Source organism: Neolamprologus brichardi, chromosome 18 (genome assembly GCF_056152115.1).
Source record: "Neolamprologus brichardi isolate AB-2024 chromosome 18, ASM5615211v1, whole genome shotgun sequence".
In the NCBI taxonomy this organism is placed as follows: Eukaryota; Metazoa; Chordata; class Actinopteri; order Cichliformes; family Cichlidae; genus Neolamprologus; species Neolamprologus brichardi.
The window spans coordinates 990,262-1,004,011 of NC_142121.1; the positions used below are offsets into that span (position 1 = coordinate 990,262).

The 13,750-nt window shown below is 41.5% G+C and overlaps 2 protein-coding genes across 5 annotated transcripts in view; one reads left to right on the forward strand and one right to left on the reverse strand.

Annotated features, from left to right (window-relative positions):
- LOC148097218 (uncharacterized) overlaps window positions 1-13,750 on the reverse strand; it is a 532,237-nt gene that overhangs the window by 320,159 nt on the left and 198,328 nt on the right. The window lies entirely within an intron of this gene.
- On the forward strand, window positions 7,129-11,569 carry LOC148097226 (uncharacterized). The gene is made up of 2 exons (XM_087831909.1): window positions 7,129-7,317; window positions 10,434-11,569. Exons 1-2 carry the CDS (start codon window positions 7,146-7,148, stop codon window positions 11,237-11,239), a joined length of 978 nt encoding a protein of 325 aa, XP_087688035.1. The 5' UTR covers window positions 7,129-7,145; the 3' UTR covers window positions 11,240-11,569.

Genomic DNA, 13,750 nt, shown 5'->3' on the forward strand with positions numbered 1-13,750 from the left:
AAGGACAACATTCAATTGTTGAGAACATGGTTCGATCCTGGATTGTAGTCCAGGAAAAGAATGTAGACTTTGTTTCTCACACAAACAGTTTCCTCTGTGTCTGCCTTAAAATCATGCAGTGAATTTAGTTTTTCCTTTTATATTGCTGTAATAAAAGTTTGTTTACTTATAATTTTGTATTGTTTGTTTCTTCATGTCTGAACGTTCCTACAGTTGGTTTGTGGTTGATGTGGATTTGCTGCTCATGTGAATCCTCCCACAGTGTTTCATTAGCAGCTGTAACCACAGTGACTCTGATAAAACAGGAATTAGCAGAATCCATCTGATATGAAGCTGTGCTTTGAATACCACTTCCCTCCTCTTTGAAGAGTAGTCAGATATCTGTGTTCAGGTTTTTGTACAGCCTCTTCTACACTTTGTATCACTGTGTTTGTAGAGCACAGTAGTAGAGAGCTGTGTCTGCCAGGGTTAGGGCTGCTATGGTCAGATTAGTTGATCGATCTGTTGTTTCTGATCCATATCGATCATCAGGAATATATTCATCACCACTGCTGTCCTTTGCTCCTTTCCAGAGTATAAACTGAGGAGCCTGAAGGTCAGAATGATGTCTGTACCAGTGAAGGCGTACATACTCTGATGTTGTCTCATAGCTACATGTGAGTGTGACAGATTCTCCTTCTGTTTCAGTGACTTCAGGTTGTTGAGGAGTGATTGAGTCTCCAGCTGTTAGTCCTGGAAAAAGAAAGAAGAAAAGTAGTGAAATGCAGTCTGTATATCTGCTTAATGCAGCAGCTTCAACTAAACTTTAATCCTGTTCTTAAACTCACCTATAATGTGAGATAGAAGCAAAAAGAGGTGCAGCAACATGTCTTTGGAGTTATTAAAGCCAGACAGACAGCACATGAACAATGTTCTTCCACTGCAGCACAATGACCAACAAATAATGTCATTGGATGAGCTCAACTTCAGTGGGCGGGGCCAGTGTAATAGCTGAGCCAATCAAATAGTTTTGTGCTTCCACAGCAGCTCTGTCTCTGTCTCTGATCTTTACTGCTTCATTTCTCTGTTGTCTTTGTCATCAGTCCAATGACACAAGAATCAGAGGTTTAACAGTGTGTGGCTCCCTCTAGTGGATGTTGTGGAGTATTCTGTTGTCTTTGCTCCAAAGGTTTTTGTACAGAGTTTTGCTGTTTCCTGTCACTGTGGGCTGCAGAGCACAGTAGTACACAGCAGAGTCAGTCACTGCAGCAGAGGAGATCTCCAGATAAAACTCACTTTTGTCTTGATCTTTTCTAAACTTCAGCCTTTCTGTTTCCTCTGAATGTTCTGCTATGAGAAGCTGTGGATGTGAACCAGACTTCTGATGGTACCAGTAGAGGTTGAGGACAGAGCCTGAATATTTGCAGGAGAGAGTCACAGTGTCTCCTTCCAAACTCATCACTACATCTTTAGATGGTGTCAGTAAATCCTCAGAGGATCCTGAAAACAACAAAGACATATTTCACCATCATGTTTCTGTATCTTTAAACTTAGTTTATAAAAAGTGAATCAATTCAAACAACATCCAAATATTTTCATGTCCATCATCTCCTTTTACATCTCACTCCATCTTTTGATGACTCACCAGTGTGAAAGGAGACGATCATCATCCAAATGAAAAGCAGCAACATGATTTTCTCTTGGACTGAATGAACAATAGAGAGAACACAGCAGCTCTTCAGCTCCTAAATGAAGCCTTTCATATTCACTGCTGTAGCTCCTCCTCTTGCTGAGCTCTGTTTCCATTCAGGCTGATGAAGCTTTGACAGTGATGCTGCAGTCATCATCATCATCATCATCATCAAGAAGGTCAGACTGAAGGAGGAGCCTGCAGAACAAAAAGCTCCGACTGCATCCTGCACACACACTCTGACTGAAACATGTTCGAGCAACAAAAAGAAGTTTACAAAGTAGGCCTATAGGCCTATTTCCAAGCTGCCTTTACTCTCCAAGGTTTTAGAGAAAATAGTTTTTAGTCAACTGAAAGATTTTCTAGATGATAATGGCATCTTTGAGGTTTTTCAATCAGGTTTTAAAACCCTTTACAGCACAGAATCTGCATTATTAAGGGTTTTTAATGACATCATTCTGTCATGTGATTCTGGTAACCATGTTGTTCTTGGCTTGCTTGACCGAACTGCTGCCTTTGACACCGTAGACCACAATATTCTAACTTCTCGATTAAGTGATGTAGTGGGTATTGGTGGCACTGCACTTAAATGGTTTAGGTCTTATTTGTCAGATAGAACTTTCTCTGTCAGCCTCCTCGGTTACGAATCGTCTTCTGCTCCTCTGTCATGCGGCGTCCCACAGGGCTCAATTTTAGGGCCACTGCTCTTTTTACTGTATCTATTGCCTCTGGGTTACATCCTTAGAAGGCATGGGATCTCATTTCATTGTTATGCCGATGACTGCCAAATTTATTTGCCACTGAAGCAGAAGGATGGCATCTCCATAAAACCTCTCTTGACATGTCTAGATGACATTAAAGCTTGGTTGGCTCTAAACAACTCTAAGAAAACAGAAGTGTTGGTGTTTGGACCCAGTGGTCCCTGTGAGTCCTCCTCTGATGTTTTAGGATCCCTGGAAGTCTATTTTAAACCTGTTGTTACTGACCTTGGTTTTAAGTTGGACAGTGATTTTAAATTGGACAACCAAATCAGAGCAGTGGTGAAGTCCAGTTTTTATTATTTAAGGCGACTGGCAAGAGTGAAATCTTTTCTTTCGAGGCAGCACCTTGAAACAGGATCCATGCTTTTATTTCTTCCCGCCTGGACTGTAACTCACTTTATGTGGGGGTCAGTCAGTCATTGCTCTCACGTCTGCAGCTGGTTCAAAATGCGGCTGCACGACTCCTAACAGGAACTCGTAAAAGAGAGCATATAACCCCCGTGCTAGCCTCTCTGCACTGGCTGCCTGTGTCTTTTAGAGTTCATTTTAAAATTCTCATGTTTGTTTTTAAATGCCTCCACAGTCTTGCCCCGCCTTACCTCTCTGAGCTTCTTCATCCCCACACACCCTGTCGGTCTCTCAGGTCAGCTGACCAGCTGCTCCTGGAGGAAGCTCAGAGGGGGCGGGGCCTTCTCTATCGTGGCTCCTAAATTATGGAATAATTTGCCCGTGCACGTTAGAGAGGCCCCTTCACTGTCCACTTTTAAATCACGTCTTAAAACCCACTTTTATTTCTTGGCTTTTAACCTCAGCGAGACTTAGTTTGTCTTGTAATTGAAGTAGTTATTTAATTAATGATTTCACTCTTCTTTTATTTGGTTTTTACTTATATCTCATGTAATTTTATTTTACAGTTCCAATGTACAGCACTTTGTGTCAGCTGTGGTTGTTTTAAAGTGCTTTATAAATAAAGGTGATGATGATGATGATGATGATGTCTTTACCTTACAGTGTTAAGCCCATTGAGGTGACAGTTTGGTGCTATATAAATATATATATATATAAATAAAACTGAATTGAATACAACTGTGTGTTACTCCCTCTACAGCACAGAGTTCCTGTTGCACGCTGAGAAGTGGACATCAGAGATGAGCAGTATTGCAAAAAAGTAATTAGATTACTGTTACTTTCCCGTAGCCATGCTGCATTACTAAACTGTGATTTTGTTTGTGAATGTGTCTCATGACAGTGACGTCTGTGGCAGCAACAGACGTGTGCAGATCAACATGTATAATATGGTGTGATGGAGAGGATACGAACACGCAGTGTTTAAAGTGTGGAAGTAATCGCATTACTTTGAATTTGAGTCTGTAAAGAGTGACAAAAACATTAGCGTCCACTGTACACTCTGTGTGGGCAGAAAACTTCCATGGGAAGAAGCAATTGAGGAAGCATTTGAGCGTAAGAAGCTGCGCTATGCCAACTTGGCAGCTGAGGCAGAGGTCAGAGGCTGGTGCGCCCGGTGGAGGTGGGGTGCAGGGGCTTTGTGGCCAACAGCAAAACTGCTCAGAGAGATTGGGATCAGAGGACAGGTGCAATGGCAGCTATAAGAGAACTAGCTAACACTGCTGAGAGGACCAGTCACTGGCTATGGTTAAAAAGGGCTGACATCACTTGGGCAGCTAAGGCAGTCAGCTAACCATGAGAAAAGAAATATTCTGCTCTTCTTCCTTTTTCTGGGAGGCAGTGGGGAGGTAGAGCGTACAGCCCGATCCGGCGGGGAGGTGTGGGAAGCCAGATCGGGTGCCCCCCTTCCAGCTCTCCTCTCTGCTCTCTTCTATCTTGTCCCTTTTGTCTTACTTCTCTCTGTCACCTTTTCTGTCCCTTTGAAGAAGTGAGGCTCCATAAATGCTATAGAGGTAAGTATTATTTCTCAGTTGCAGTAGATAGAAATAGATAGAAAATAAACTGTAGGAAACTAAACAGAAGAAAGAAGAAGAGAAATAACAATTTAACATAAACCAGTGACTCCAAGGCCTGACCAACCCTGGCAGGGCCTCCTTGGATGAGGGTGTCTAATGGCCGAAACACCCGATGAATCCAAGGTCCACTACTGACGATGTGTCCCAAATTTAAAATGATAATCTAGATCGATCTCTAATCCCTAAACCTAACCAAGGAAGGAAAATGGCAGATTAGCGTCGGTAAAAGACCGAAAGTTGAGGCAGACAACGATGTGTGCTGCTGACAAAGTTTCTTGGCTTTCCTCATAACAGCCGTCCCTCAAGAGTCTCTCCATCTGAAGCAATGCGTTATCAGGGACTGTAACATCGAGTCCTTTTTACTGAACCTACAGCAAAAAATTAAACTTCAAATCTGTGCGAGCAGCGAGCACGCTCCCACGGGAATGTGACATTCACAGACAGACACCCGGATCCCCCCACTGACATGACCGCTGTGGGCAAACCTCCACCCGCCCCACTCCTGCTAAACAGGTGAAAATAGATTTAAGAGCGACAGGACTCAGTGCTGCTGAATCTTTGATTTCATTTGTTTTTGCTGTGTTTTACTTGCATCTATTTGAAAGAGTGTAAACACAAAACTTTATTTTATGCTGGAATATGCAGAAAACAGGTTTAAATAAAACACATTTCTTCAAGTCAAAGACTGTTGCAGATAATTTAATTTTTGCTTGATGCATAAAGTTAAAAGATTAATACTAATAAAACAAATTTTAGAAAGTTTTTCATTTGATTCAGTTTGATATGATTGATTATGGGCTAAAGGTCTATTTCTTTATTACGTACTGAGGTTGTGTATCATGTTTTTAAAAAGTAACTAAGTAATAAGTAACTAATTACTTTTGAATATAAGTAATCAGTAAAGTAACAAGATTACTTTCTTTGAGAAGTAATCAGTAATTAGTAACTAATTACTATTTTCATGTAACTGGACCAGCGTCTGAGTCATTATTTGAAAAACAGACTCCTTACAGCTGACAGCTTCATGATGCCGGATTGCAAAGGGACTAAAATACATTGTTGTATAACCCTTGATGTCCCAAAGCCATTTCTTTGATCAGTGGTTGTGCAAATGTAATGTTTATAAAGTTGACGAAACCTACAGTCAGCTGAGACTGAAGGAGTCATCTGCATGAGCGACGAATCGTTTCTCACACTGAAAACGTCCAGATGAACAGAATCAACTTTTTGGAACTTGGTGTCTCAGCTTTCAGTCTATACACAGACTGTTTGAAAAGTTCTTTCTTCAGGTGTTATTGTGAGAGTAAAACTGAAGCCACAAAAATCGATGCTCAACACGCTCAGTTTGCTAAATGTTTCATATCAGGCCAAGAATAACTCTTTATGAGAAATAATAAATCACCAGAGTCTAGTTTCTGCTCTACTTGCTTACTTTAGACTCACAAAACTCACAACAGCACTTAATGATTTACAGTGGACTGAGTCACATGTCACACTAGTGAAGTGGAGTGAAAAGAAGGGTTTATATCCAACCAAAGCACAGAGGTTTAACAGTGTGTGGCTCCCTCTAGTGGATGTTGTGGAGTATTCTGTTGTCTTTGCTCCAAAGGTTTTTGTACAGAGTTTTGCTGTTTCCTGTCACTGTGGGCCTCACAGCACAGTAGTACACAGCAGAGTCAGACACTGCAGCAGAGGAGATCGTTATTTGTCTTTGATCATCAACGACTTTAAAAGACACTCTGGAGAATTCTTGCTTCAATAAATTTCCATTTCCCAAATGAGAGATCAGGAACTCCGGTGGGTTTCCTGGATAGTGTCGATACCAGAAGAAATAATCGTTGACGTTAGCTTGTCCAGAGAATCTGTAGGACAGAGTGAGAGTGTTTCCTTCTAAAGTGGACTCTTCATCCTTGACTGCAGTGAGTTGATCACAGCTGACACCTAAAGGAAGAGATAAATGTTGTTAAAGACGACGTTAAACTGTGAGCGCCTGTTCCAGTGATTTCTAGCAAACAGATCCTTTAAAGACATTTCTTCTTCCTGCTTTAACCGACCTGTTAGTGTGATCACAAACAAAGGAAACATGAGCCAGTAATGCAGTGACAGCATCTTCCACACACTATCTGTTCTGTATGCTTCACATACTGAATGTATCTGACAGTGGGAGTCCTTTTCTGCTCCGTGACAGTGTTGCTCCTCCTTCAGCCTCTTCCTCCTCTCATATCTCTGCATGTTCAGTCTTATCTTCATTTAGCTGCAGAAAGTTGCTGCTCATCGGGTCGATTTGGTGAATCATACATTCAGACAGTTTGTTCATGTTGAAATGTCACCTTCACCTTAATGTGAGCACAAAGTCAGAAAAAGGCTTAATAAAGATTATTGTGACATTTATTTTAGCGCAGTTATGAACTTTATTAATGCATTCAGTAGCCCTGGAATATTTTTGTGTATTTTTCATCCTCTGTTTGAAGAATTTAAAAGAACAGACATGAGAGCGGAATTCAAAGCAACTTTCCTCATCGTCAGGAAGCTCTCTGTGTGACAGCAGGCGGAAGTAAACAAGGAAAAGGCGGAAGTTGTTCCGTTTCTTGTGTGTCGCGCGAGCAGCAAGGCTGTTGCGTCTTCAAAGGCTTAATTTAGACTTTATGAGACATTCACACCTGTGCGGCCTGAACGTGGAGCAATTTCTGTGCGTTAGGGCGCAATTTATGTGTGTGAGCTGTGTCAGCAACAATGGCTTCAGTTCAGTATCTGAGAGAGTTTATCAACGAGCGACTAACTGCTGCTGCTGAACAAATATTCTTGGAGTTTGAAAAAACGATCGTCCAGTACGAGGAAGAGATCGACCGTCAGCGCAGACTGCTGGATATCACCTGGAAACCCGAAATCAAGCTGCACAGGACAGGTGAGTGTCCCTCTGAGGGAGGATCCTGATCACAGCTCTGCGGGACGTTTCTGATTGTGAGGACTTTTTGGAGATGTGAGCTAACAAAGAGCAAACAGAGGACAGGACTGCACTGTGAGGAGGAATTATAAATTTAAGAAAGAGGGAGATGATGACGTGAAACTGTCTTTAATAGAGCAAATAATGTCAGGTGCTGCTACCAGGTATTCATAATAATAAATTTATTTTAATATTATTTATTTGAAGTGAAGTAGTAGTTATGTAGCAGACATTAGTAAATGTCTCTAAGATTGTCTACACCAGGGGTCTCAAACTCGCGGCCCGGGGGCCACTTGCAGCCCACGTCACCCCTCCCTACTTATATATTGGCCGTTAAAGTGACTTTTTGTGTTAGGGAGGATTTGTTTGTTGTTGAGTGCAATGTTAAAATAAGTTCTTTAAAAGCCAAAAATGATTTGATATGAAGGCAATATGAGCAAAGAGTACAAACATGTCAAGGTGTGAGTTCAGTGAGAGAGTCAAAAACTAATGTGTTCTCTTATGTCTGCATATTTATTTTGTTAAATACAAACAAAATGTTAGCAAAAGTGCTGCCACGTGTCTGAACAGAAAAAGAGGACCGATGTGTTTATTTGGTAGATCAGTGAAGGCTGCAGTTAGTGAAGCATAGGGCTGCCACAAACGATTATTTTGATAGTCAACTAGTCACCGATTATTTTTGCGATTAGTGACTAATCAGAGCATGCATCCATTGGACCTAAAACATACAGCTTATTGCACCAGCAGCATCTGCTCTTATATAACTATCATTAGCTTACAGCTTTAAGTGTTTAAGGTCTGTGCTAACTAAAAATAAAGACAAGATGATAGTTTGTTAAATTTTAATAAAATTTGCAGGTTGTTTCGGTGAAGTTTAATAAACTCCTTGCTATCTAAAATATAACAGGACACCGGAGTAAATTCTTCTGATAATCAGCTGTCTGCTTGATGTTTATTCAGCTGTGTAAAAACTATAACTTTAATCTCAGCCAAACCGATTTACTCAGGAACAAATAAAATACTAAAAAAAGCCAAACAATAACATTTTTAAGTTATCTAAGTGACTTATATATCATGTTTAACCTGAGTAGCGAAAGACGGGGGTGGGTTTGAAAACGATTTGCGAGAGTCCGGTGTTCTCACGGCTCTAGTTAGCCTAGCCCCCGGCTAGCTATCGAGCTAGTGGGTAACAGACGTCTCCGAAAACGTCGGAGCGCTTTTGAAAATATGTGGTGTCTTGATAAACTGAGCAGATATTTGAGGTTTACACAGCTACATTCTCGCCTGAAAATATGTTAAACGTTTATTTTGTGACCCAGAAAGAATAATAAGAGTAATATTAAAACTAACTAGCTGCTGCCATTGTTGGAAACTGAGCTGGGCTGCGCTATGAATTCTGGGACACAGCTTCTTCTTCTTCGGGGTTTAACGGCAGCTGGCATCCTTGTACATGCAGTGCTGCCATCTTCTGTTTCAGTCCGTTATTACACTCTTAAATCCTACTACTTATTCCTGCGTCTTTTGGGATCTTACAAAGCTTCAAACGACGTGTCGACTATTAAATCAGTCATCGACGAATTTGATAATCAACGTAATCGTGACTAGTTGACTAATCGTGGCAGCCCTAGTGAAGAGTGGGACAAAGAAATGTGCGTTCATGTTTGCTGTTTTGTCTTGCTGTAGAATATTTAAAATTGTAAAAAACAAACAGAACACTACATTTTCAGAAATATTTGTGGATGTTTGTTTGTTTTTGTACTACTTGATCACTAAAGTTGCCCTCCAATGAGATGACAGTGCCAGCAGTTGCCCACAGCTCATTTAAGTTTGAGACCCCTGGTCTACAGTGTGCAGCATTAAACATGACAGAAAATCTGATAAATAAATTGGTTTTTTTAATATAAGGAAATTTTTTAGTAAGCAGTCTCTGTTGAAGTAAAAAATGGACTTTTTTGCTGTCACCACAGTTTCCAGTGGAAGTAGCTGATATAGTCATGTATCGTGTGCCATGTCCTGATCCAGAATGGCGGCTACATCACTGCATTAGCTATAAACACCTGTGAAGTGGCCCCTTTGGGAGGGTTAGGGTTAGCAGTATCTGTCTCATGAAATCAGCTAATCCAGGTACATGTGTGTGGTTTATTAGGTGAGTTACACAGGAGGAGGACAGGGAGCACACATGCTTTTCTGTAAACTCATTTAGTGCAGTAACATTCATCCATCCCTCCACTCTCATGAACTATACTCACTCTACGTTCGTGAATTTATGATTGTGACTAAAAACAATACTAGCTTTACCTCATGTCATTTTCTTTAGCCTACATTTTTCAGTGTTTGCTCCCTTGAATATACCACCAGAGAAAAGTGAAGGTTGATTGCACCACATACAAAACAACAGTTTTCACTCCCCTTGATTACAGGTCCCTGAAAGGGTTTGAGTTTGTGTCACAGTAGGGTAACACCTTGATACAAGTCACCAGGAACTATTTTAAGCCACTGGCAGGGAGACACGTCTGGCTTCTATCTGCCTACTTTTGAGTAGGCAAGCTAGCTCAGGCTCCTTCCCCACCAGAGAGGTGACTTTCCATGTCCCAATTGCCAGTCTTGGTAGCCAGGGATCAGTCCACCAGGGCTTCCGCTCTGCTCCTAGAGGTTGGGTCCCTTACGCCGCCTACTGCAGGTGGTGGGCCTGCAGGACGATGGGCCCATGTCCCGTTTTCAAGCTGTGCCCGGCTGGGCCCCATGGACTAAGGCCCGGTCACCAGACGCTTGCCCATGAACACCCTTCCTCAGGGCTCCAGGGCAGGGCTCTGGTAACCCTATCCAAGGAAGGGTGAACTGTTCCCTTGATCTTACACTCATAGGGGTCTTCTGAATCTCTCTTTGTCTGGTCCCTTACCCTGGACCAATTTGCCACATGAGACCCTACCAGGGGGAAAAAGCCCCCAGACAACACAACACACAAACCCCTCCACCACGATAAGGTAGCGATTGGCAGCACTGACAACAAGTGGAAACCTTTTGTCCATTTCAGAGAATCATGTTCAGTTCACTTTTGTTTTTGTTGTCTCCTTTAGTCCCTCCAGACATCCCGCAGCAGCCTGTCTGTAAGGAGGAGGAGGTTCTCATTGAGCTGCAGCTCTGTGACCAGGAGAGGAGCTCCAGTCTGGGCCAGGAAGAGCCAGAACCTCCACAGATTAAAGAGGAACAGGAGGAACTGTGCAGGAGTGAGGAGGGAGAGGAGCTTGGATTGAAGGAGGAGACGGATACCTTAATGGTGCCTGCTGCTAATGAGGAAAGAGACCACAGTGAATCAGAAGGAGGCTCTGCTGTGGCTGATAGCCAGGATCAGGAAGAAAGCGGGAGTGCAGATCCAGGATCAACTGGAAATAAAAATGAAAGTCAAGAATTTCCTCCCAGATCAGGGAGTCAGTATAATTTTGACACAGCTAAAAAGTTTTTAAAATGTGATGTTTGTGGAAAATGCTTTAAAGATAATTATGAAATGAAACGACATTACAGAATCCACACAGGTGAGAAACCGTATTCTTGTGAAATGTGTGGGCATCGTTTTAGTCAGAAGAGTACTTTGACTGTCCACATGAGAATCCACACAAGTGAGAAGCCGTATCCATGTCAAACATGTGGAAAAATGTTTACACGCAGTAGTCGTTTGCTGGAGCACGTAAGATCTCACACAGGTGAGAAACCATATCCTTGTAAAATGTGCGGGAAAATGTTCACACGTAGTAGTTACCTGTCGGTGCACATAAGAACGCACACAGGAGAGAAACCGCATCATTGTAAAACATGTGGGGAAATGTTCACCTATAGTAGTCAGCTCTTGCGCCACATGAAAACTCACACAGCTGAGACGTCTTAGAGTATGTTGGAACTAGAGATGCACGCACTAAATTATTTTTTGGCCATTTCAGATTTTTCTCTGGGTGTCCTGCTGGTACTGATTTTTGATAATTGATGTTTAACTTTGAACACCAATGGTTTTCTCTGAACTCTGGATAGATTAGATAGATGAAGCTGATTTGTTAGGTTTGTAGCTACAAATGTTTTATGTGGGTCCAGACTGAGATATTATGGTACACAGTGGGGGGTAAATAACTGACAGTTGTTACTTTATTAGTGTCTTATGGTGTGAAATAACATGTATGAGCTGTTTGGTTTTAAATAAATGGCAGATGTTGAGGCTATTATATATTTGTATATTTTTATTGTGCTATTTGTTTCACTGCTGTTTTTCATTTCAGGGGGGGGGGGGGGGGGGGTGATTAAAACGTCAAGATAGGATATGGAAATCTCAGGTTGTATAAATAGGGTAAGCAGGTATAGGACTAGCATGCACTGGTTGGTTGTTTTTTGTTTTTTTGTTTTAATCCCTGCACAGGAGGGGCAGCAAAGAGAAAAAGTCTGCATGAAGGGATGAGGTGACTCAAGGCCTCACTCCTGTACCTGCAGAGGTGTTTGGAGACCTCTGCTCTCTGAGCCAAGTAGCCACATGAGGCCACAGCCTGAGGGAAAGATCTTTTTCCTTCTTCGTGGGGACCTCTCAGAGCTGAGGACAGCTGCCTTTGAGCTCATCTGTTATCCAACCAAGCTGCATGAGGCTCACGGTGGTTGTAAGCAGTGCAGGATAAGATAAACTAGAGGTAAATGGAAATAATGGTGGGCTTGGTGATAAAGATGATAGATCTTTAAGATAATTATCGCAAAATAACATATCATGATAAAAATATGACGTTGTTAATATAATTTTTTTAGAAATACTGACAGAAACTGACATGAATGACTCGAATATTCCAGCCCACAGTTATTCAACACCAGTAATTATACCGTACCACCACGTAGGAGAAATAACATCAACAAAAATATCACAAATCCTCATGTCAAAGTCAATTAATGTAAATATTTAAAGAACAAAAGCTTGAGCCCCAGATGTGTTTGGAATAAGAATAGGTCTATATCAATACAAAAGTCAGTGTCTCCAACAAGGTCAAAGGTCAAAGCAGCTCTTCATAGCTCCTTTTGTTCTTGAAGAAGATATCTTTGCGATGAGCCTATCGAGATAATCCTTGTGTTAATGTATAGCCACTATACAAGCCATCTGCTGCCAGGAAGTATGTCTTTCAGTCAGCTATTTTTTGGTTCTCTGACAATTCTGACTGTTCTGAAGTTGAGGCAGATACAACTTGAGGCAGTCTGACCTGTTGCTTCCAGAACAGGTCAGACATGTACTGCTCTTGTTCCCATCAGCACTGACCTCAGTCTTTCTGAAACACCCCTGTGCTACAGAGGTTTAGAGGGGTGTCAAACTCATTTTACACCACCCACTTTGATGTTAAGTAGGCAAGACTGGTACATTTTTCTGTCAGTGTAAATAAGTTACATGAAGAACTGTGAGAAATACAACGACAGAAGAAGTTCTGGGAGCTCATTGCCCAAACTGTCCAGTTTTTTTAACTGTAGTTGTAAAAAATCTAAAACTTCTATAGCAGAAAGTGAAAAGATCAACTTTTCTGTTTCTCACAGTCACAGAGGTTTTATTAGAGACACAGCTGAGCACTTTGTAGTTTGGCATCATTTGTGAAAGTTGAAATTTCTTCTGTATCGAAAAGCAAAAATGAGGCTTTCTTGTCAGAAGCCATTTTTGGGAATAAACAGAAACAGCGGCCGACAGCAGCACAACGGTAGACTGGTGTGTAATAAGCAAGCACATAATGCAGAAAACAGATTTTTGATGGTCTCAAAGCAGAAAGAGGGAGAGATGTGCAGGAATCATGGTGGAAGCAAAACAGCCAAAGAAAGAGTGAATTCATGAAAATGGTTTTCAAACGTGAAGCGTAGTTTTGGTCGTCTTTCATGCTGGTTCAGTGAATGTTGGTCTAATCATCAGAATCTGCATTTCCAGTGAGATGTCTACTTTCATCACGGGCGGCGTGTTCGTGTTCCTGCTGCCGGGTGAACGATCAGCTCATTATGTTTACATCTCTTTGTTGAATCTGTTACCTGCTCTTTAATCGTTTGCTGTTTTAGCTGTTTGGTGGTCGTTGAAACTGTTTTATGAGCTTTTAGCTGAGATTCTGACGTTTCCGTGGATACCACACGTGTCATCTGGTGGTACATCCTGTTAAACCACATGTTCTCTCGCTCTGCTCCCGTACTGGGGGCATTAATTGTTTGTTGCTAGATTTCTTTGTGTAGTATGAATGGCCATAAGTTTGTATCAGTAGGAAAAACTGTAACACTTATGAACAGTCCAAAAAATATCTGCTTGTGCTTGTTTGTGATGAGCAGCAGATCAAACAGGTTAAGAATTATAAGTTATATTTATAAATGTCTTCAAGTCCACAATTAGGACTGTGAGACTCATTTAGACACT

Excerpts from the sequence above, each read along its gene's own strand:
- LOC148097226 (XM_087831909.1), top strand. The coding sequence starts at position 7,146 with ATGGCTTCAGTTCAGTATCTGAGAGAGTTTATCAACGAGCGACTAACT. Across the intron at positions 7,318-10,433 it reads AATCAAGCTGCACAGGACAG|TCCCTCCAGACATCCCGCAG; the intron begins GTGAGTGTCCCT and ends TGTCTCCTTTAG.